The sequence below is a fragment of the Lepisosteus platostomus genome, chromosome 4, assembly GCF_059453375.1.
Source record: "Lepisosteus platostomus isolate fLepPlt1 chromosome 4, fLepPlt1.hap1, whole genome shotgun sequence".
NCBI lineage: Eukaryota > Metazoa > Chordata > Actinopteri > Semionotiformes > Lepisosteidae > Lepisosteus > Lepisosteus platostomus.
Window position 1 is genome coordinate 13,871,865 of NC_142614.1, and position 25,473 is coordinate 13,897,337.

The 25,473-nt window shown below is 39.4% G+C and overlaps 1 protein-coding gene across 13 annotated transcripts in view; it reads right to left on the reverse strand.

Moving 5' to 3' along the window:
• Window positions 1-25,473, reverse strand: part of pdlim5a (PDZ and LIM domain 5a) — a 124,328-nt gene that overhangs the window by 83,272 nt on the left and 15,583 nt on the right. For 10 of the 13 annotated variants that reach the window (XM_088628630.1, XM_088628627.1, XM_088628632.1 and 7 more), the window contains exons 1-2: window positions 25,245-25,388; window positions 24,477-24,623 (exon numbers count right to left, since the gene is read on the reverse strand). In XM_088628630.1, the coding sequence (XP_088484756.1) occupies window positions 24,477-24,575 (99 nt within the window). In that variant the 5' untranslated portion in view covers window positions 24,576-24,623; window positions 25,245-25,388. The other 3 variants (XM_088628621.1, XM_088628622.1, XM_088628623.1) reach the window with 2 other exon arrangements.

Sequence of the window (25,473 nt, forward strand, 5' to 3'; positions counted from 1 at the left end):
TTCTGAACCTGGGTAGCTACAGTATCTGTGTGGATATTTAATGTTCTCCCCATGTTCAATGTTCACCTTAATTTCCTCATAGTGCACTGGTTTCTTCCCACAGTCCAAAGACGTACTGGTAGGTTAACTGGCTTCTGTTAAACTGGCCCTGGTGAAAGTGTGTGTGTTTGTGTCCGATCGTGCCCTGCAATGGATTGGCATCCCATCCGGCGTGGATCCTGCCTCGCACCCGCAAGGATAAAATCACTCCACATGCTTCAGTCCAAAGGCCTTCAATGACACATTCACACATACTGTACCTTTATCACAGAATAAAACTGCTACTCTTCTAGTTTTGTTTTGCATGTTAGAACTTTGTTTAAACTTGTGTCAAGAGGCAAAATAATCCTTCGTGAACCGAAAACATGCATTATAAAAATGCACAGACTGCATCTGCATCTTAATCTGTGTAATCTTTTGCTTTAGCACAATACATTTAAACATTAAAGAAGCAAACAGCAGAAAACTAACTAAAAGAAACACTTTAAACACTGATACAGTACACAATAATATGATGCTAGAAGTAATATTTTGTTTTCTAGTATTGTAGGATGTCATCCCAGACCTGGGTTTCATGATTTTCCCTCCATTATACATTTAAGGAGAAGGAGTACACTGGAATTGATTCATGGAGCACGGAAAAGACAGCATGGTCTAAAGAAGCATTTCAGCACTTGTAATCTGAGGTCTCTCTAAACTTGTGTGAGGTGCGACATCAAAACTGATTTGAGGTGACAGTTTTCAGTGGACTCACTGGGAAGGTCCTATAGCCCAAATTTTGAGCAGTTTTCTCTGAATAGTAGACTACTATTTTCCCACTGTGATGTGTGCTGACCACACACATTTAAAATAGACTTGATTATCTGAATGGCCCTCCATCACTTATAGCTGGCATTTACTACTAGCTTATATCTGTTCTTGTGTTGCCACATGCCTCCACATTGTTTGGCGTGCAAATAGCAGGCAGGCATTTAAGAATCAAAAACAAAGCAACAATCCTTCGGCCACTAAGCGTGTGTTCTCCTGTTCCACACCTCGGCTATACAACGATCTTCGCAAAGACTTTTAGATTGCAAATGTCTCTTTGTACCTTAGCTTTTTATAGTTTCATCTGTTCTCACTTGCTATTGTTCTTTATAGGCCATTGTTTGTAATCTTTGGGATCTAATTTTATGTTTCACGCTATTGAAGTGCTTTGGGATGTTTTCACCAGCATTTCAAGGCTTTTTTTGGGTTGGCACACCAACAAAGCCACATCATTTACATTGGTAACTGTTGTATGTCAGGAGTAAAGACATGTACAGTACGCAAAGCAGTAAATGCTACCAAGTAACTGCTTTGTTCCACAGGCACATACAAGCTCAGCCTTACTTAAAGATACATCATACAGTACTTCAGTCATCCACTGAAAACAGTCCTTTAAAAATGTGATGTAGATCGTCGTTTAAGAAGATAATTATTTCTAGATTCATTACGATCTTTGCCCGACGTGTTGTCCAATAATTCTTGGGCTACTTCTCTTAAACGTGTAAGTTTTGCTGAAGTTACTGTTTTCTTATCATCATTGGAAATGTTTGGAAACACCACATACAGAGAGACTGGGGAAACTTCTTGCAGAGAATCTTCATTTTGGTGTATAGGACTTTTCATATTATTGCAGTGTTGAACAAATAGATTGAGTTTGATGGCAGCTATTAAATTAAGTGAAGCCATACAGCTGGAGGAGGATGATAATCATTACGGCACAGGGATGAACTGCTGCTTACATAGTGGGAAAGATGGCATTTTAAACATTTACGATAAATGGACTAAAGTGACTGTGTTTACAGCACATACTGCATACCCTCCCCAGGTGCAGCTCTCCTAGGCTGTCAATCACTAAAGACAAGAGTGTCTGATTTAAAACATCCTGTTCAAGGATTGAAAAGAGTGAATCTGAGGGATTAACACATTTCAAGACAGGAGCAGTAAATCTGACTACACATCAAGGAGTGAAGGTGGCTTATTCATGGGTTGATTATAGCCACAACAGAAGGTCAATGAGAATAAAACTAATATTTAGTAGAGACTGCTGACTGAGGTGTTGGCAATGTTTTACCTCAGTTTATTATTCTTCACATGCAGTAAAACTACTGTTCCATAAATATAGCACCATTTAGTTTTATAGCTGTACATAGCCCAATATCGGTGAACTTAAGATGGTACCATGCCAGGCTAAGACCTCAGGATCACTGCCATATCTGGAAGCAATGAGGTGTCCTGTCATTGTGACACTGCACTGCTTGTGATGTTTGGCTTGTGATGCCAAGAGCTTTTTGGACACCTGCCGTTGAAGTCTTATCTTTAAGTGATGGGCTAATTGTGTTCCATTTGTGCTTGTAAATTCTAATTATTCAACCATATCTTGAGTGGGCTTAGCTTTAGCTGAAAAGCTTTTCACGGTATTGGACGACATATCTGAATGTCGCCTAATGTATAAAAACACATGAAGAACCACCATTTACAGTAATAATAGTGTAGTGGCTACCATCTCCCCACAGGTCATGTGGGAAGGAGACAAACTGGAATTGACAGGCTGTCTAGATGCCTCTGTTGGTTTTGGACGAAAGGTGAGGACAAGTGGGGGATCAGAACTGCTCGTTTCCCCGGTAACTACATGGGGGGAGGAGTCTTCAGCTGTAAGTAGAGAAGCGTTTGCACCTGAACCTGCCTAAACTCATAGAAGAAAACCTGCACTTCAGTTCTCAGTTAGTTTGGATGTAGACCCACATATTAACAGGGCATCAAAGTTCATTCTCTGCACACCAGTATGTACTGTAGGAGTCTTTAAAAATAACCACACGCTACAATAATAAAACTTTACTTCCTAAAATGTAATTCCATGATCTCTTTCAGTACTAGCGCAGTTTAACCAAGACATACACTGGTTGGTATAAAAGAGACAGAATTGCTTAGAATGAAAATCGTACCCTGTAGAAAGGGAATGGGCACCTAAGGAAGACTGAGGAGATTCCTATTGGTGGAACTGTAGGCAACAGAAGCCCACCAATGTCCTGAACATGCTACATGGCCAGAATAATGCAGTAGTTAACTTAAAACTGCTCTCTTGCTAACTTGAAATCAAACAAGGGTTTGGGGAGCATTTACGAATATGTAATTAAGTCTCCCTAGATGTTGCCTTTTGCCCTAGTCTTGTAAAACAAGGTAAGTGCCAGCCATTATACTAATAACAAAACAGCATGAAAATATACACACATCTTACTAATTGAGAGCACAATTCTAGATGCATTAGAACCAATTGCTTCCACATGTGCATTCTTTGGCTTTATGAAAATTATCCTTAATAAGTCACAGCAATTAATGAACAAGTCTTACAACTGCTAAGAAACAATAAGCATTAAGAAATGAAAGCTAAACAAACCGATTATTCAAAGAAATTATCCAATTACTACATGTGGGCACTAACTGTAAAGAGTTATTTTATTAAGAGCTCAAATGAGCCTTTTTTCCGGCTGATCAGTGTTTTGTGTATTTTGTGTGGAAAGCGATTGGTGTATTTAAGCCAGAGCCCTTAAAAAGAAACAAACACCAGGTTCCTGTGACAGGCTCCCTCACGCAGGCCCCTGAGATGGGTCTATGAAAATCAAAGACGAGGTCAAACCATTTAGAAAACAGACCACCCAGATATAACCCTTGGCTACACAATTACTGTCTGCGAGAAAGTGCTGTGGCACTGCAGCCCAAGGCAGTGACAGGGGACAGCAGGAAAGGAAAACCTGCTTTCACACAGGCTCACGAGGCAGGAGCTGCAGGCATAGTGAGGTTCCGTTTTTGCTTCGCAGAGGGTGAGCAATGCCAACTACTGTACGTACTGAAGCTGGCCTTACCCTCCTGGAGCAGGCTGCTGTGAGCCCGAGAGAGGCACCGATTTTAAATTTGTAGGTCTTGAAATTCAGCCAAAGAAGGAATATCGGCATTACCAGAATACTCTTTTTTTGTCCACTATAAGATTAGCACACAAGAAGGCAATATCTCAAGGGGGACAGGCCTTAGAATCCGAATCACCTTTATTCACCAAGTACATTTCATATACATTTACTCTGGTGTACTTGGTGCTGCAAAAACATTCTAATACTGTATATAATACACAAATAAGACAATAGACATCAATAAGACTGCACATACAACTAGGAATTCTAGTGAAGCAAAGGGCAACCTAAGAAAGTAGGTGTTCAAATACCAGGTGAGTCTGGTTTTAATAGACGTGTAGCATCTTCCCAAGGGACGTTTATGAAACAGGTGGTAACCCGGGTGGAAGGGGTCACTGCAATCTTTCCTGCCTGCTACTTTGCTCTAAAATTGTATAAACCATCAATGGAAGGTAGATGACAGCCAAGGACCCTCTCTGCAAAGTGAACAACACACTGCAGTTTCCCTTTTGGAGCATGCAGATGCTCTGCCAAGCCAAACAGTTACAGAGGCAGTCAGAATGCTCTCAATAATTGCTTTGTAAAACAGCTTCAGAATTGGATGAGGGATACCAAAGTGAAGTTTGTCACTTGACACAAAAAGTGCATTCCCTCCTCTCACTTCAATCTGTCTTGTCTTTGTGATACTGGTGATATTCAAGTCTCACTGAAGAGTATTAGTGATTGAAAAAAGCTCACCACGCTTATAGCCACATCACAAATAACCAGGGAGAGAGGTTTTAGAGAATGCTTCCAGAAATCCAATACAATTTCCACTTTTTTAGTGTGTTAAGCTTCAGGTGGTTGTTAGACTCACCTCCCTCCTGTGCATGGTCTCATCATCTTTAGTAATGTGACCTACAAGGGTGAAGTCATATGTAAACTTAATAAGTCTGATGGAGGAGTTGCTGGAGCAGTGGTCAGAATGGAGTAATGGGGAAAACACACTTCCTTGAAGTACACCAGTAATCACAAAATGACAGACTGACAGAAGGGTCCAGGCACAACCGTTGTCTTCTGGTGAAACAGTTGAGAATCCACTGGCAGATGGAAAGTGGAATATTTAACTGTAAAGGCGTTCTGGAATGATATTACTACTGATATAACTAGTTACTAGTATGATATTACCAGTATTACTGCAAACTGTAGGGGATTCAGATGTGAATTTGTAATAGTTTTGAGATAAAGTACTTTCAAAAGGACAGATGTAAGAGCAACTGGTCTATAGTCATTAAGACATTAAGATGGCAATGAGGTAGCTGAATGGGAAGAGGCCATCAGAATGCATGAACTATGATCAGTACTACGGAGACTCTGTTTTTCAAACCTACAATAAAACTTGTTGTCTCTCTGCAGAGTCAGCTATAACTTTGGGAGGTGACTTTTTTATAATTTATGATCATCTGAAGGCTCCTCCAAAGAGTAGTGGATTCATTATTTGCCAAGTATAATTTATCCCTAAATTGGACTTTAATTTGTCTATTCAACAAAGCAATTAGACATTTAGCTCTTCTGTAGCTCTCATTGTCTCCATTCTTACAAATCTCTTCTTTTATAGTGCACAGGATTTTTTTAGCTCTTTAGGAAGCCATGGCTTATCATTGTACCTGACAAAAGATTTTGTTGGTATAAATGTGTCCCCGCTGCCTTCTTCATGGTTCTAAAATCGAATCAAATCTTTAAAAATTCTGTTTGGGCTGAAACAGCTTTCACCAGTGAAAACTCCAGCTGGTATTGGACCACTTGTCCCAGACAAGAGCAGTCTAGGAGACCACTGCTGTCCAGTAGACATAACATTTCATATAAACAGTCCATTCCTTCAATGTTCAAGGATAGACAAATATTCCTTCAGATGTAAGAAATACCTACAGGCCACATCTACTCTACTTTTGGAGTCAGGATCTGAAATCAGAGCAGGCAAGACAGGAGACATCCCACTACCTGATTTTAAACAAGTGAAAAGATGTGAAAAACAGGCATCTGCTCACAGAAGATCATCCAGGTCGTCCAGTCCCTCAAGTTCTCAATGAAATGTGGGTTTTATTTAAAGCTCTGACACCATCTTTCAATGAACTACCATATTTTCTTTAAAAAATGATGAGATTGTGCTTTTCCAATCATCCTTGCTTGCAACTGACATACTAAACAAGTCTGCAACTAAGCATAATGATAACAGCGAAAGCAGTTAACAGCAAAAGTTGAGTTAGATGTTAAAATGAGTGCACTAATCTCAAACAGCAGAATAAAGAGAAAAATATCTCTATTCACCATAATGCATCTTAATATATTACAGTTTTGCTATATCAAAATAAATTCCTAAGAAAAATGCCACAGCAGGAAAGCATTAAAAAGGTTAAGGTACAAGGCTCTCGTAGAGGAGGAGCTCTTCATGGGTTTCTGTAGTATTTAAGAAACCAAGGATACATACAGGACATCTAACTGGATGATATAACGAAGATGCTGAGCATCTCCACTGAAGTGCTGTTACACACTTAAACAAAAGCAGTACTAAGGACCAATTATCTCCTTCTTTGCAAATACAAATGTATAAAGGAGAGATGTTTAAAATGGGAACTTGAACTCATGACTCTCTCTGTGTTAAGGGAACCAAACGTTTATTTTTTAAAGGCAGCTCTTCTTATTTCCATGGTAGAAAAAGGGATAGGGATGCAGTCTAGGTGATGAACAGGAATTTCCATTTTAACTAGGATTAAAGCCCTGCGTTTTAGGGAATTTTTCAGTGGTACAGTAAAGACTCAAGATCTGCAGCCTATAAAAGAAAGGTTATTCAAGAAAGGCCGCATGTGCTTGTAATTGAGAATGAGTTTCAGGGCTGATAAAGCAAAGACATTCCAGAGACCACAGAGGCTTCTGTGCCAGTTTCTATTTCCACTAGTCTTACAGACCTTGCCAGGTGTAATTAGCAGCCATGCTGCACTGTTGCTCCAGTAACAGAGGAACAGAGGCCCTGCTCCAGTGTTGACACTCACTGCAGTCTTGGCAAAGTATTAAAGGATTCTAAGCACAACTGGAACCTTGATCGGTGTCTTTTGACTTTTATGTGGTGGACAAATAGAAACGCTTTCTTTGCAGTCCTCGGTTACTAGTTACTTTTTCTGATAACTAAGAAACAGCAGCCATTGCAGTGTAAACAGAAGGATTAAGAATTATGTACAACCGGCTCTGAAAAGTCCATTTAAGATCTGAGCCATTTTACTATAGTTTCATTTGCATTCAAATAAACTGCAAAATTCTAACAAAAAAAATTAGAATTTTAATGAGCAAAATACATTCATCACCTGAAAAATAACTTTATTGAATTGTATTGGTCCTTTGTTCATATAATTATATACACACAAATAATGAGGAAATTTAACAATTTGCTTTTAAAATATTTGTTTTGTGCATCATTTCTTTAGGAAATAACCAGATTTACACTAATAACATCATTTGCTCTTTGTAACTTTGCTGCCACTGAAGGTATGCTATACCAACATCTGCTTTAACATACTGAAGTTAGGTTTGTGTTAGTGAGACTAGTAAGCTTTTATATTTTACTCTACACACTTCATAAACCTTGTAGTCACACCACTCACTATATACCACATACTGCTATTTATGTTATTAATTTACTGGTTGTAGGGAACTGAGTTAAAATATTTGTTTTATGTGTGAGGGGAAAGAGGAGTCTTCTCCCACTATACCCCAGGTTAAAAAACAAAATTCCCAAGTACTAGAACACTGACAAAAGAAAACTAAACATGTCTGTAAAATACATGAACAATATCTCTTCCTCCTCACTGCAAGATCATAAACACAGGTCAGGTCTGGAGACACAGAACCCTATAGTTAGCACTTCCTGACCTCCATGTACCCGGCTCCATCTAATTCTCAAGACAATGGGACGATGTGAAATTAATTAGAAATCGCACAGCACAGGTTCAGTCGGCTGGGCGACCTGCGTTGGTTGAACAACGTCTCACAGCCAAGTTTCTCAGGCAGGGCTGGGTGTGTGGGAACAGCTCTGCCACTTTCCCTCTCCACCCCACAGCCCTTGTGCAACAGAGGAGTATCCCTTCAACCAATGTTTTTGCCTTAACAAATGTTAACAATCCACTACCTTCATGCAACACAACGGCAAACCGTTCTCTTATAAGCAAGACATCCAACTGGAAATTAATCAATAATGATAGTTAATGGATGCACAAAGTCCAAATGGCACTTTGGCTTTCAGTATGCAAAATATATTCTCTCTTTATGAACCTAAACTGTAAATCAGAAATCCCACTTCCAGACTTGTAATAGGTCTTACTCAAAATAGATGAATCTGCTGAAATAATTCCACATCCTGTGGTATTCAATCCAGTATTTCTGTTTAAATTTTTCAATCGTCCCTGCAAATGTATTACAGTATGCTAGCAGCATTGTGGTGCTGCTGCAAACAGGTGCATTTTACACGCACCTTAGACTACTTGCAACTGAGCCATAGAGAGTTCCAACACAACAAAATGGAAAAGACGAAAGCAACTAGAGCCTCATCATTTTATTATACATTAAAACAAATGCAAATTTACTGGAAGAAAATGCACTGTACTCATTGGACTGGACAAAATAACTCTGCTCCATTTTCAAGTAATGAAAATTAAAACAAAATGTTTTGACAGTTTCGCCGCAAGGGCTGGATTCCTTTTGCAAACTGAATCTAAATCAGTAAATCACACTAATCATTTTCTTAAGGTGACAAAGATAATATGTCCTTTCACACTTTTACTGTATATCAAATGCTTTGGTTCCCCAACATGCTGAATGCATGAATGAAATGGAGTGATTCTCTCTCTCTCTCTTAACAAGAGTGAGCTTGTTTTGCTCTATCATTAAACAAAACAATAATTCTGCCTATTGAGAATTTTTACCAACAGGTCTTAAAATACTTTCTCACTCTGCAACAATTTAAACATTTCAATCTGCTGTCTTGGCTAAGATTTAGTTTAAAAACGTCAAAAATATTAGATTTGACATTTTAGCACCCGTTAGCATCTGTCACCTTAAAAAAAATCGCTTCAAATTTACCAATACAACGGTGCAACTGTGCTGGAGAACACATTACCCTTCAATATTTACAACATCTTTGGCTTTTGATATTAGTTCTTTTGGAGAATTAGAGACAGAAGAGAAACAAAACTTTGTTTTATAGCACTCACTGACCAGTACCCTACAGCAATGTTAGTCTCTTATTAGTCTTACAAATCCACCAGCTGTGATCCAAATGCTTTCTACGTTCCTGCACAAAAACAGCAAAAGATAAAGAAGAAAAAACTTTCTTTGGCTTGAAAGTAAAAGACCCAAGAAGGGTCTCTTTTCTCTCTTTTTCTTGGCATCAGCTCTTTGCTCTGCTTTACCTATTTTCTCCCAGTTTGCCTCGCATGTCTCTTTCAGCCCAGTGCTAGGCAACGCACTGCAAAAACAATGAGATCGGGATCACTATCAGCGTCAAAGACCCTTTAAGCTACTAAACGCCGCCTTTTGTCAGAGAATTCCCTTCTGACAAACTGCACAGTAACCAAAGCCTGTGTGATCGCAGGCTAGAAGGCACAGCAATCTCTATCCTGGGACCATCACTGTTTTCAAAGAGATGTATGTCTGGCTACTGCCAGACGCTATTGTTGCCCGATTATTACTGAATTGCAATAAATTTGTCAAGTGTAATGGTGATCTGAGGAAGTTTCCACTTTTGGTAATAAGATAAGCGTAACAGCCAATTTTTTGACCGCATTCCAGCTACAGACAAGCGGCCCCTCTCTGAGGAGCCCCTATAGCAATCCCCTGCATCTGAGCAGAGGCAGCCTGACACTTCATTTCCTCTGTGCACAGCGGAGCAAATAGGCTCCGTCTGTCACAAATCACAGCCAGGAAGCCCACTGTCGTTACTCACATATCTAGAACGAGACCGGCCTTGCAGAAAAGGAAAATTTGACCATCTGCCTGCTAGTAGATAACAGAACAAGATCTGTACTAGGTACGCAAGAGTGGTTTAACTAGCGGAAGGAGAATGCACCACTATGTGCAGCATATCACAGTATTAGAATGTATTTTCATATATTGGACAAGATTAGAATAACAACATTAAGTAAGTGTATCTGCACAGACACGTACTGTATACAGTATAAATATTGTGATTTAAAAAAAACCTTGAAATCATGCACATCATAATGATCTGAAAATACTTTCTCCAAAGACAATAGAGCTGGCAAAAAAACAGCAACAAACAGAATGACAACTGGATACCATGAAGGCACACCAGCCTAATGACACCTAACTCACATCTCACTTCGCACTTTATAGTCTCATGCTGTGATCAAGGCCATAATGATAAATAAAAAATTCAGAGATTTAATTTTGCTCCTTTGAAGCAAAGAGAGGAAAATAAGAAAACTAAGCTCTAGGCCCATGCACATGAGTTAGAGCCTGCCAGGGCTCTATGAACCTTAAAATACTGAAATTATATATACCGTAATTACAAAAGCCGGACAGCTAAACTGTTGGCATTACTACTAAATAAAGCTGTGCACCTTTCTGAGTTCCCCACATGTTTCTTTTTAAATTTTCTCAGGAGCACAAAAGGTGAATTCAAACTTCAAGCCTGTGAAACCACATACCATCCATGTTAGGAGATTTTATATAATTTTTTATTAGGGCGGGTCCATGCACACCTCCACTACAAACACACCCTGCTGTTTGACTGCAATTTACTAAAGCATTTGAACACAGCACTGAAAAAAAACATCTTAAACTGCTGGAAAACCTTAACACTGTTTTAAAAAAAGGGTAAAACATCAATTTTAAAATAAATGGTACCCTAAACAGTATTATTTTTAAAGCCTTGGAATAGTGAACAATGAACAAGGAAGTTATTAAGTTAGAATTAAAGAAAACATATACAGTATACAGTATGTATTCCCAGGTAGACAAACTATGCAGACAAATGACAAACAGACCGAACACAGTATTGCAATGTTGAAGACCTGAAGACCAGAAGCTTTACCCCCACATAACATTGCTCCTGTTCTTCTGTGCAGGACTATCATTGTACAATTAGGTCTGTTTAGCCCAATAGCTGTGTTTCAGCAGGGAACATTTACATTATAATTATTAGAAAGATGAAGCATTCTATTATAAAAGATAATTTTTTTAAAAGCCTTCTTTTTAAAAGGTAATTATTAATTAGAGTGAAAATGTTGATACAAAGGGAATAAATCTTGGTGAAAACAGCAGTGGAATTTTCTTTCATCTATGAAGTCAAAACTTATTCAACCCTTATATCAAGAATTCCTAGGGTACAACACCTGTACAAGAATTCCTATCGGCTTTGCATTGTCTAATACAGATGAAACACAAATGAAGAAGAATTTGCAGACAACAATAAATCTATATAAATAATCTAAGACAATAAATCTGTTTTTGGTACTTCAATCTGAAACAATGAATACCCCAGCCAGGATTAAAGCCACCTGTCTTGCACCTGTTACTGAAAGTAAATGTTTCTGGCTTCCAACAAACTAGAATGCTCCACATTTATCAAAAGTTGCAATCACAACGCTTTTAATGATACTTTTAATATTTGTCATATACAGTACATAACCAACTCCACATATTCAAAGCAAAAAACAAAAATGAAAAAGTCATGACTGAATTAAGTACTCCAACCCTTTAAAAAGGCCAATTTAAATTCCTATGGCCTCTATCTGTCACCCTATCTACTGTATCTGTGAACCTGAAGAGGTTCCTTGGTCAGGTAGTTATTTTCAAGCAAATACTCAACCACAAAGACTAAGGAATTTTCAAAGCAAATCCGAGACAAAGACAAGGGTATAAAAATATCAGACAAACACTGTATATATCCCTGTGAGCACAGCCTTAATCATCTTGAAATGGAAGGTGAATTCATCTTTCTGCGGGACAATTGTCCTAAGTACAAGGTCAAGCTACACTTATTAATAAGGTAATAATAATAATGTTGCTTTATTAGCCCTATACAATTTCTTGCATTAGGAATTCATCTTTTCGCATACCCCAGCTTGCTCTCCATGAGACACAGACACACAGACAGGGAGAGAAGCTTGGGATCAGAGCACAGGGTCAGCCATTGTACAGCGCCCCTGGAGCAGTTGGGGTTAAGGGCCTTGCTCAGAGGCCCAACGGAGTAGGATTCCTCTGCCGGCTCCGGGATTTGAACTGGCAATCTTCCAGTCACAGGCACAGATCTTTAGCCACAGAGCCACTGCTCCGCCCCCAGTCAATGTCAATGTAGTCAATGTCCTAGGCAAAACTGTACCAGGATGGTCTGCAAAGTTGGAAAAGTCTTATCCAAAAAGACTTGTAGCTGTAACTGCTTCCAAAGATGCTACCACCAGATAATGAGTTCATGAGTCTGAACACTTACACAGCCATCATTTTTCAGTTGTTTCTCTTTAGCTTTTGCTGTCTTTTGCTTACTGTAACTTATCCTTAGAAGTCTTCAGTCAGAGCATTCAGGATATGAATAAAATATTAAATTTTAAAAAATGTGTGTACGTGATTATGAAATCACAAAGAATGGGACACCATAGGAAGGGTTGGAATTGTATTGCAAGGCATTGTAACTGGGGAAAAAAGCAACATCTATGTGAAACACTTCAAAGAACAAGTAGAATTGAGCCTCTGAGGGTCAGAGCCTAAGGGTCACAGATGAGGCTGAAGATGAAAGGCTGTGCTCAAGGCACAGACCACATCATAATCAAGACTGCCTTTCTTCTCTTGAACAAGTTAGCAAAAATGTACATTTATGAAAAGCAAAGCTAAGTAAACAGATGTGTCACATACAGTACAAGCTCTGAATAAAGCATACTTTAAAACCAAAAGTGATCTGGTTGTCAAACAATCAAATGAATAACAAATCAAAAGTTTTGTGCCAGAAATCAATGTTAAACATTGATGGCACAGTCATTGCAATGAAAACCCTGTCATGTCTGATAATGTTTCTTTAGCATGAAGGCCCCCTGACTGGTTTTCGGCCTCACTGTGTGGCCAGACAAGTCTATAAAAAGACAGTCTGAGATTGTAATCAAACTACAAGAAAATCAGCTGTCCCTCAGGCTGTAAAAAACTCTTAATGAGGAGGACAAGAAGTGATCCCAGCATAGGAGTGAGTCAGTGGGTTTACATTTACACACTGAGCTCTCATGTCCCTACCATTTTAAAAGGTCATACACGCAATCGCACACAGTCAAAATCTATAAAGCAAGTACCTGTGCGTCTAGTTTACTGTTTCTATATTCCTTGTCACTTGTGGAAAGCACTTCAAAGTGATTGCCAAATATGAACATACGGTACACAGTCTCAACTGCTGCGCTCCAGCAATGCTGTAGATCTGATCTGAGTGAGTAAGAGACTGAATGGGGAAAAAGAAAGGAAACCACTTTGTGACAGGCTGTAATGTAAGGCTCATAATGTTTGCAGTATGCTGCTCTGTCTAGGTACAGAGTCTTGTCCTTAAGGAGAACATGTTCTGTCATACAGGACAGCACATGAGAACTATGAACACTCTGCAGTCTGTGCAAGCTATTTCATAGCTTAGGCTGAAGAGAAACTTCCAACTATACATTTGTCTTCGATATGGTGACTGGACAAGGGGTCTCAGATGTAACATTCCACACCAGCGTTTTGGGGATTAAATATTTTGCAGATGGAGACAGCAGGAGAATAAATACAAATATTTGTCATTCTAGCGAATTTCATGTGGTTCAGCTTGGTTATTTCCTGTTAATGTATGGCACGCATATTATCAGCAGTTTTTAGGATAATTTATTTTCTCTGGACCTTATTTCTAAAACATTTTCAAATTCTCCTTCTCAGCAGGTTTGAGGCTTCAGACACCACATGACTGAATTGAAAGAAACACTTAACCCTTCCGCAGTAACTCTCTCACTCAGAGCTTACACGCTCTGACAGAACATATCTGTAGGAATAGTTATCAACAGGAAGAGCCATTCTGCCCATGTTGCTCGTTTGGTAATTATTAGTTAATTGAACAAAAAATCTCCTTCAGCCATTTCTTGAATAAAGACAGGACATCAGCTTCAACACTCTGGCTTGGTAACTTGTTTCACACTCCCATAATCTTCTGGGTAAAGAAAACACAACCAGCTTTGTTTAAGCCTGAATACCTAGAACGTGAAACTTAAGTGTCTCAAACAGCAATATCTAAACTTTTTTCCAGATTTAACCATACAAAACCAATTACTTCTTCACAGAAACACAGTCTTCCAGATAGAGAAATAAACCAGACAAAGGTGCCAAAGACACACAACAAACATAATGATTTTCCTCAAAGAAGAAAAACAGGCAAGGGCAAACCGTGAATTCAAATGCAAGAAAGAAAATCTGAACACTGTGTCAAGAAATAAAATCAGATGACTAAATGAAATAAAGCACCTACATTTCATTCTGAGACTTGCACCAGTTGTATTAATTCCAATTGAAAACAAAACAAATTAGAACAAAAAAATGTTAAAATTAAAAATATATGTTTAAATTGAACACATACATATATATTTTCTATTGGAAATCACACAGTTATTTCAGCTTACTGCAATTATTTTAGAAAAAACAGACAGCACATTTCGTTCTGGGTCAAAAACCTTTGGAATGTGAGAACTGTTGCTCAACTCAACATATTAATGAGGGGCAGAAACAAAGAAAAACGGAACTGACAAACATGCAGAAGTCACAGCATAAAAGCCATCACGTATTGATCTTACAGGGATGCAAACTGATCCAATTCAACATTACCCTTAATCAGACAAGGGAACGTTCAGAGCTCTGAAAATTTTAAGAAGTGGTGTGGACTACTGGTTTGCTGAGGTACAGTATCTTTAAGTGAATGAATACCATAATAATAAAAATAATAGCTGTAAATCAGAGCTCTGAATAAAATTACATTGGGCATCTGAAAATAGCTCATGGGATTTTTAAGCTTTACATCAGTTACTCTATAAGTGCACTCTACAGCTATTTATTAGAGAAAAAAAACATTCCCTCAGATACATTGCAGGCCTAGTGCCAAACCCACGGAACACTTCACAGGTTTTTAGGAAAACCAGCTATACATTTGAGCTCAGATTTAACATCTTAGCTCATACTAGAAATGCTTTTTTCCTGGTCAGACAAGATCTGGACTGGCAGTGGCAGCAGTAACCACTAACCATGGGAGCTGATGTACTGTAGGCTGCTGTGGGCCTGACAAGGTGAGTGGTGATGAAGACTCACTCATCCTACTCAAGGTGTGAAACCTAACAATGTTGGGATGAAATACATTTTCTCTCTATGCAACTGCTAAATTACTGTAACTTAATTTTTTTGCACAGACTTTACTTTCATTTTCAATTTGAAGAGATGGGGCATAAAACAAGAAGTTTTGTATTCAAATACAAAGTATTTGAATTGAAAAAACCAACTGCCTGTAACTGTTTATATTACTCTACCTTGATAAAACCCAGGAATCTGTCTGTTCAATTCATGCTGGCAGAATTGCAACTGAGTGAGCTTGTGTTTATTTTTCAAGAATCCAAAACATTCTGAAATGTCACATTGATTTTTTTTCCAGGATAAATGTACTGTATAACGGCGTCTTAGGAGAAGTACACATCTAAGAAATGCATGGTCCCATTTTCACAGTTAATTCTTAGTAATGGAATTCCACTTGCAAACATGACATAACTGCGCCTATAAAAAGACAAGAGAAACGTCATAGATGTGTAGAGGTTTGAAGGAATGCATGGTCTAAATATAGTGTACACTTCCTTTGATAACATACTGTATCAGCTTGTTTTCTGAACAAGAAAAGAACACACACAGCGCTGGTGCTTCTCTATCCTGAAAATAAATTCTGTACAACAATTACAGACCAGCAAGAAAGGACCCTGTCAACCATGACTATAACCAAACAGTGTGAAGACTGGAGATATGTGGTTATCTGAAGTGTTGATACCAGGCCGGCTAACATAACGGTGAAATTTTACCAAGAATTTGCACAGTATGTCTCAAACCGTGGACAGGTTTGACAAGTCCTGGTGTCTCTCCTTATCTGTCTAATCAGCCTTCAGAAACTTGGATTCCAAGTGGATGGAGTCTTTTGTCTTTGAAGACATGATAGAGCTTTTGCTGTATCTCACTGCCTCCCCCTCTGCACAGCTACAGTATGAACTGATACAGTAGGTCTTTTCCTCCCAGTCCCCACCTCCCTACACCAGGGCGCTCTAAAGGCAAGCTAACAGCAAAAACACCTGGTGAATCCCACTGCTCAGCTCCTAAAATAGCACTGACATTTCTACACTTCAGTACCTTGCACAGGATCTGGTGCACAATCCACCATCTCCGCAGAGAGCTGATTCCCATGATCCATATCTTGTTTCTTTCTGTCTTGCGAGGCTGTTCCCAGAATCTTGAAATACGGAATCTTATGTCAACATAAAGATTAATTTTTGGCTGTGTGTGTGAGAGAGCAGGGATTTTTACCCATCTCAATTGGTATTTTAAAAATAGATTAACATTTTACAACTGCCTTAATCCGATTAAAAACATTTTAGACCATTTTAAAGTCACAAGGACACCTGAATGGCAAAACACAACATGCTTTGTTTTGCACGATGGAATTCGTCAAAAAGAAGAACACGTTGGATGTCATTTACTGGGCTTGTTTCACTATGCAACAAGGAGATACAACAGATCAGTCAATAGTGTAATAATTACAAGCAACACGATACAAAGCAGTGCTTCAAGACAAAAAGCAAAATTGGAAGCTTGGAAATCTTCTTATATGTAGTTTGTAAACAAACCCCAGCCTTTTATGGAGTTAACTGACCAAAGGCTTGTTGTACTGGACCAGTCTGTGTGAGGGGTCACTTTTCGCCAAGTACGTGATGACCCAGCAGGAGCAGAAAAAGTATCGCTGCACCCTGTCAGGTGCAAGAATGGAGCAGAGTGTTGATCAAACCTGTCAAGCTTCAATTTATTCGGCACAGCGGCTCCCAAGGCAGAGGCAGTTCAAATTAGTAGAACTAAATGGCAGTCAGGCAACTCTCTCGGATACTTACCAGGACCGGCGCTGATTGGCCAAATGGTTTTTAAACAGCAGGAGTCAGTGTTAGGGGGTATATTTCCACAATGAAGAAAAAGAAGTGGCAGTTAGGTGGCCACTGTGGTTTACCCCATTCTCTCATATACAGTATTTATCCTGTCGGTACTAGAAAGCCTGGATTTAACTGACCTTACAGCAGGACCAGTCTGTGTGACAGGCCACATTTATCAAAGAGGTTCATGACTTGTCACAGGGGTACAAATTAATGCTGAAATCCTTCAGGCATGGACTTGGAAAAACTTTCGTTGCTCAAAAGAAGGCTCTTATAAGTTTATGGCTTAGTTATAATATGTTAACTCACATTTTACTTTGGTAAACTGAATAACCTGAAGATCCCTTAATGTGGTAGGACCTACAATCATCAAAAACAAAGTCAAATATTCCATTAAACATTAGCTCCTTATAAAGAGTTTCTAAAGAAAGAGCCAGGTACTGACTAGGCCAAACTCCCAAGTCTTAAGTTATAAAATCCCTTTCAAGAAAGAGTCCCTGAGTAAATGACAAGCCCTTCCACATACAATATAACAGGAAAATAAAAACAGCCATCAGAACAACTGCAAACAAATAGAGGCCATTAAGCCCATCTAGCCCAAGCCAGGAACTTCAATTGTGTAGACCTAAAAGCACTGAAATGCAAGGAAACTGTGGTGTTATTGAAACAGCAGCACAAAGAGTATATAGCCCATGAGTCCATGTATGATAAATACAGTAGTCCTCTTCACAGTTAAAGATCTCTCACTTGTATAAATCATGATAAGAAACAAATTATCCAAATGTACCCGTCAGAAGAAGTTTATTTACTATATTTCCAGATACATCTTAATTCTACAAAATGTGACTGAAATACAATTTGGCCTAAGCATAACCAGCTCCTTCCTTTCACATCTGGTTTAGACAAGACTTGCAGATTACGACATTAGTGAATAGAGCATTAACTATGTGGGATCAGCAAGCTTCTGCATGTCAAAGTAACCACAAAGCTCAAGGCAGAGCCAGTGCTTTACACACCTCTGCAAATGCAAAATGAAGGCTGTCGTATGAATAGTCAATGAACCTCAATCCACTGTTCCTTTCAGTGAAACCAGCTGAATCCTGTGCACAGCCTCCAAACGAAAACTTAAAATGTGATAGAAAAAGGTCAAAACAGCAAGAACAATCAATGCCCTTTTTGCTGAAAATCCATCTTTGTTACATTACAGTGCCAGGCATAACGCTAACATGGGGCGGAGCGGTGGCCCTGTGGCTAAGGATCTGCACCTGTGGTTGGAAGGTTGCCAGTTCAAATCCCGCGGTCGGCAGAGGAATCCTACTCCGTTGGGCCCCTGAGCAAGGCACTTAACCCCAACTGCTTCAGGGGCGCTGTACAATGGCTGACCCTGTCCGACCCCAAGCTTATCTCCCTATCTGTATGTCTTTGTCTCATGGAGAGCAAGCTGGGGTATGTAAAAAGACAATTCCTAAGGCAAGAAATTGTATAGGGGCTAATAAAGTGATCTCATCCACTAACAGATCTGTTATTACCTCTTAAATGAGATATGTTCTGTTTGTGCATCCCATGCAGAGATTGTGCTATAGTACATAAAAAGGCAAGTCACCCATGAACAGGCCTGCTGGTAGTCCATCTTCTCTGAATCCTGAAGCAGAAAGGCAGTTAAAACAGAATACTTATACCATGTGAGACCTGCACTCCGAAAATAAGGCTTCTCTATGTTAAGTCGTAAACTTGTGTTTTTCTGATTCTGGGAAACTGCTTAAGCAAATGTCCTGACTTTAAAGGCTTCTATTGCAAATTTAAAAAAGCTGTAATAAAATGCTGCTTAGGGCTGCTTAAAGCTCTCATTTTGAAACCAACAGCAACACAAAGTCCTCTCACAGCAAATATCTCTGATTGAAAAGTAAAACAAAAAACACTCAACACTACGCCTGAAATGGAAGACACTAGTATTTGGATAACAGATAAAAACAAATATATTTTAACTTTTAACTCTCTTTTTGGGTTTGTTTTAATTACAGTAATTGGTTGAATCCTGAGAGACGTGCAAGACAAACCACAGAGAGGGGTGCACAGACAGTGTCAAAGGGAAAAACAGATCACAATCGCTCAATATTGCCATTAAAAACCACAAGAGTAGTCTGAGACAACAGATTATCTGTCATGTTTCAATTTAATTTCAGAAATGTTTGACACTTTTGTAGGGACATAACAGGTACACATTTAAAACTTCTCTTTTGAAGTTATTCATCAAGTTAATTCAGATATGTGTGATTCCTGAATTGTGGAACTATTATTCCAAAACAATCACAGCCATAAAGAAACATTAGTTTAGTCTCTTCTTGTGAGATGGCATCTACATTACCATCCTTTTACACTGATGAAGAAGAACAGCCATAAACCATCACCTGATCACATTTATCACAGTGAGGATTGCTACAAAGAATAGCCCAGCCTGTCCACAGGGCAAGCAGAACCATTTTTTACAACAACAATGAAGAATATACAACAAGGTTATCGCAAAAATCCTATTCAAGTGCATTTGTTTTCACCTGGCATAATTATTCTTTTGGGAAAAGCTTAAACTTTATATGTATTAAAGTATTATAGCCTGCACTGTCATATTTATATAACAGCCTTCTGTTGGTGTTCCCCACAATCTGCCATAATGCTAGTGATCCCTCCTCTGTCACTGCGCATCTGAGCACAGAGTCACAATAAGGCAGATACTGTCTTCTGGTCTTCTTACTTGGATGGAGGTCTTGTGGAAAACAAAATGGCAGAAAAGCTTTAAAAAGGAAACAGCAGCATTAGAATCAAGCTGCAATGGTCTCTAAACAACTTAGCAGATTCCACAACCTCAAGAGAGCCTGGGACTGACTTCAGCGGCGAGACAGAGGCCGCACACTGGCTCAGGGAAAAGAAGGAAGCAACTCATTTTCACAAGAACAAACAGTTTGGAAGCCAACTCCCATCAATCCTGAAAGAAGGAGCAATCAGGAGATCCGTTTTGGATTTGCACAAGGACCCGCTTATCCGATATGACCCTAGCAAGACGGCTTGTCTTCGTCTTCAAATTAATTTGCTGTAATTCACAGGAGCCTGCAAGGTTCTGCAGCTGCCTTCACGAGACACTGCACTGCCCCTGCACTGAACCCCAGTCTCGGACGGGCCCAACACGCAGCCAAGACCTGCAGGGGAACGGAGTCTGACAAACAAACTTTCGACAGGGAGCAACAAGAGCCGTGACAAGGCCCACATGAAGAACACACACGCTGGCATGCATGGTCTGAGCAAGACACAATTCTGTACAGATGAGTTTATACTGAACATTATGGAATGGGGAAAAGCTTTTACAGCTGTTGTTTGACTGAAACACAGGTTGTATTAAGTTTCTACAGGTTGTCACTATAGCCTGTTTCAGCTTCACCCTGCAGGTGTGCTCAATGCTGTATTTACAGCACACTGGGCAGATGTGAACTAACACCTAGAAATTCTTTAAAGATAACCAACATTTTCACAACAAGACATGACCTGGTGGAGAATGGCTTCAGGGCAAAGGAAGACACAGTATTTCAGACAACAGCTCTAAAAACAGTGGTGTTTCCTAACAAACAAACAAAAACAAAATATTTCCAATACAAAAATAGATTTTTAAAGAAATTAATTGACTCACTTCATTTAATAATTCACAAAACAAATCTTACTCATAAATGTTTTATGAATAGTGTTTAATGCACAGGGGTCATGGGAAATAGGTTGAGTTCAACAATTGCACCACCTCATCTGATCCTAAACTCCTGAAAATTTTTTTAGGTCATCACAGGCCAACCTTGCTTTTAAAATTTGTGTTCCTGAAGAGGAAAGAGCATTAAATGGCACATTTCAGGAGAACAGGTTCTAATGAAAGCTACCCCTTTCTCACCATCTGTTTGGAAAATGATATAAATAACTTCCTTCAGCAGGAAAAGCTTTTATCTGTTTTTGTTAAGGGTTGGTGTTGTTCCCAGATAAACGCTAGTCACAACAGAAAACTATCACTCAGTGTCAAAAAAGAAAGGGTTTGTTTTTTAAGATAAAGACACTTACCAACATGCATAATCACCACTTGAAATACCCAATCTTTTATACTGTGACAACTTTCATTTGAACACAGTAAAGCAAACAAGACTCATACAAATAATCTAGGTTTGGGGGGAAAAAAGCAGGCCCAAAAGTCTGATGCTTTTCTTCAGTAGTAGCAGTCACAATTTTTATTTTCTCTTTGGATCAGGTTAACTCAATAGATATCATAGTATAAATTTTTTAATTCATTTTAACTATTCAACAGATAATATTTCCATGAAACAGAAAAGACAAAAACAATGTAAAACATATCTAGTCACTTTCAGACATAAGGCTTGGGTCTAAAATGTGGATCAACATTAACAACAGCGATTCTCTTGTTGATCCTTAGCCTTTTATCCAAGACTCTCTCCTCTTCCTCAAGGGAACACTCTGGACTAATTATGCACATGCCATTTTCTTTTGATTGGCCAAGAAAATAAGCTGTGTCCCAGAGCCCTGTATCTTCTTTTTTTTCTCCAGAGTGAATAAACACTCAAAGTTGTACTGAATGCTCTGCTTGTGGTTCCCATCCCTGTATCTTGTAACCAGTCTGTGCAGATGAGCTCTTCATCCACATCACCAAATCACCACAACAATGCATGAGCCTAACATCAAAGAACTGGCTTTAAAGTGGACTGTAAAAATATTTTCTTTCTACCAGAGCAGGAAGAAGCAGCTCTGAAAAATAAGCTGATGGAAGTGCTCGGCCAAAAGTTCACATAACGCTGGGTCACCTCTGCTACTCTGTCCTGTATTTCAGCAATACATTCTGCCAAACAAGATTAAACAAACAGTTTCCAATAATACATCTGGAACATCAAAGGTGATGCCAAGATTAACTTTTAAAGGCTCTATAAATAACACCTAAAGCTCTATTCTCTTCATCCAGTCTTATCAGTCTGATACACAATCATCTGATGGCTGACCAGCACTGAGCCAATCCAGGCCATGAGTTAGTGCACGGATTACATCCTGTTCAGCTGTGCTGAATCAGTCGAACAGTGATGCCTTCAGAAATGCATGTTCATTTGCCTGGAAAATCTAAACAACAGTCAGTTAAACTGCTGCATTATCTAGACCACAGGGAACATGGGAAAACTTTTAACTGTCCTGTACACGATGTGTTAAAATTTGCATTACAGTATGTCCTTGGACAATGATATTAAGAAGGCTCCAGCACATCATAATTTAATCACAGAAATGCAGTTTTATTGGCAGACAAAACATAGGTTCTTCAAGGCTGACAGTAACAAGTAACAGATAGGAAATAGGTTCAAAGGTCACCAACAAAACACAGACTGAAACGGACAAAATGAAGCAATGCAGGCACGGCGGTTAAGTGTTGCTAATGTTACTGAGAGTCTTGTTTATTTTTGGCCTAAGTCTACAAGAGTCTTCAGTTGGATTTTAAGAAGCAGAAGGTCTTCCTTTAAGGATTCTAGAATGGTAAGAAGACTGAAGCTGTGAATTAGAAATGCTAACCCCCTCCTCACATTCATTTTCTGTTTGGTCTGAAGTTTTTGGCCTGGTCAGAGGTGTACAGTATGGTACAGGCATACATATAGATATGGATATATCTATAACATATTGAGCTGGATATGGACATGTTTACTGTGAGCGTGTTGCAAAAGCCCTGATTATTCTTCCTGATGTCCCTCAGCTGTCCTATCAGCATTTGTTATGCACACCACCCAGAAACATCACTGAACCCCTCCCAGGTTTAGCTTCAAGCTTATCTTACATACATATCAAGCACTGCAGTGAGAAATGAATAGCAAAGATCTTTAGATCACAGTCTTAAATCTATTCTAACATCCGTAGAAAATTCTAAACTTTTAATTTCAACTTGGTAGAACAACACCCAATAAAATTGCAAAATAATTTGTTAATGGGCCAATAATGGCTTCCAGACTTTTTGCGAGTGTGACTGAATGTGAACTCCCTGCCACATTCTTGCTATAATTCAAGACTGCAGCACCTCCCAAAACACATTCACAGGCTCCACAAGCCTGGTGCCTGTGCTGTTGTGGAAAAGGGCCACGAAGGTCAGGATACAGCTCATTAGCTTCTTATTCACTTATTTTCTGAAGCCAAGCTCATTACACAGGTACATAAAAAATGCAAACAACTGCACTGTCCATTGCATTTACAGGTATGTGTAGGTGGGTCAGCCACTCTAGCATGGCAATCAGCAACAAGATTTTTTTTCCTCACAAGTACAGTGCAGAATGACATAGGGATGAAATCCTGGTGACTTCAAACAGAAATATGAATTACATACTGTATGATCAGGACAATACTATAAGTATAAGAGGATATCAATATCTGCCCCATGAAGCCAGTTCATCGGGAGAGCCCCAGAATATAAACTTATACTGTAAAACCACAAAGGTTTGCATACTGTAAAGGTTTGTACAAACGGTGATGCTGAATGCCCCTGAATACAGTGCTGAAATCAGTCTCACAGTCTGCCCTTCAAATGACTTGGAGACAATGCAAGAAAAATGCCATTACTGGTATTTGTAGTTCAGATGAAATGCCATTAATCTTTCTATTGCTTTCACCCAGAAACAAACAAAACTCTCAATTTCAGATGACAACAAAGATAAAGAGTTATTTACTGAACATTTTTATCATTATTCGATTTATGCAGGGAATCGCAAGAGATCCTCAACACAACACTATTTTTTTTAATTAGCCATATTTTCTTATGCTCCCCACTGATCCTAGCTCTCAACCCTCGTTTCAAAGGGAGCAATTTTTTTCTCAACCGATTCGTCCCTTTAAAAATTCCCTAAATCATACAGGTTCAAGCAGCTGGACCAATTCATTTTAAAGCATTCAGAAAAACAGTAACGGTTTTGCCAACAAGAGCAGAAGCCACCTAGGTTCTCAGATAAATGTGTATGTCCAACATTTTATCCGAGTACTGGCCCCTCACCGTGCTGTCAGGACAGAGCAGGGACCCAAAGGGAGCCTCTGGGACCTGTACTGTACTGTGAAGGCTTTCACAGAACCGCACAATACCTGAGCTCAGATATCACATTACAGAAAACTGAAGAAACTCTCCGGAGAACCAGCTGAAGAAGCATCACAAGAACTCAACCGCAGATGCGTGTATCTCTGGCAGTTTCAACGCTGGCAGTGTCAAACACCTGTCTCGGCTTCACTGCCCCTTGCTGGAGCTCCTGCTTACCCTGGAGATGGTCAGCGGCATGTTGAAGTCTTTGCCCCCCTGCAGTCTGAAGCCCCACGGCGCTGGGCCAGCCAAGGACACACTGTAGGTGGTGCTCATGATTGCTGCACGGCGCGCTCTCCTTTCCCAGATCCAAAACCCCGCTTCCTGTAAAGAAGAAGACCGCTTTACTACTGTGACTCAATCCACTTTCGCCTCCTTCTCTTTTCTGCTCTCAGGTGCCTGTTTTGGCCTGAACAATGACGGAGGCATGCAGAGACACAACCGCAACAGCTCCCCAGCCCTCAGGCAGACACGCCTCTCTGCCCAGCACGCTCACCGGATCCCAGCAGGACTGTTTTCTAAAATAACAGCTTACTGGAGAACCATACACATTCTGTTGCATTGTTTTATGGACATAGTGGGCATGCGAGTTAAGAATTCATACAGTTTTATTTCACTGCTTCCTCTGAAACTGCTGCTATACTTCTACTATTACAGTACATTCGCAAATGACTATAATGGAAACTACTAGAAAACCCAGCAAACGTGTTACTCCTTCAGCACCAAACAGCATAGCACATTTTCTAAACAAATTTCAAACACAACTTGATTCAATTGGCTACTTTAAGACAGATAATGTCTGAGATGTAGAACCAGTACAGAATGAAGTCATGAAGTCATCCCATCTCTCCTTGTCTTCATATGCAGGCAGCCTAACCAATTTAAAACATGTCCAAAGCTGATTTTAAATCCAAATCGGAGTCAAGCAAAGCTAAAAACTTTTACCTTTAAAGTCCAATCGCTTAACAGCTGGCTAATTGGTTTGTCCACAGCCCACAATTCCCCTGTGATCACAGAGACAGCAGTGTCAGCTGAACAGAGTGCTCTCGCTATTTATACGGCCGACCAAGCCATAAGCTTACACTGGTATTTCAGGAATTGACTACGAGCGAGTGTGCCGGATTTAAGGTGGAACCCAGCACAAAACAAAAGACACCAGTGTAAACATTCCCAA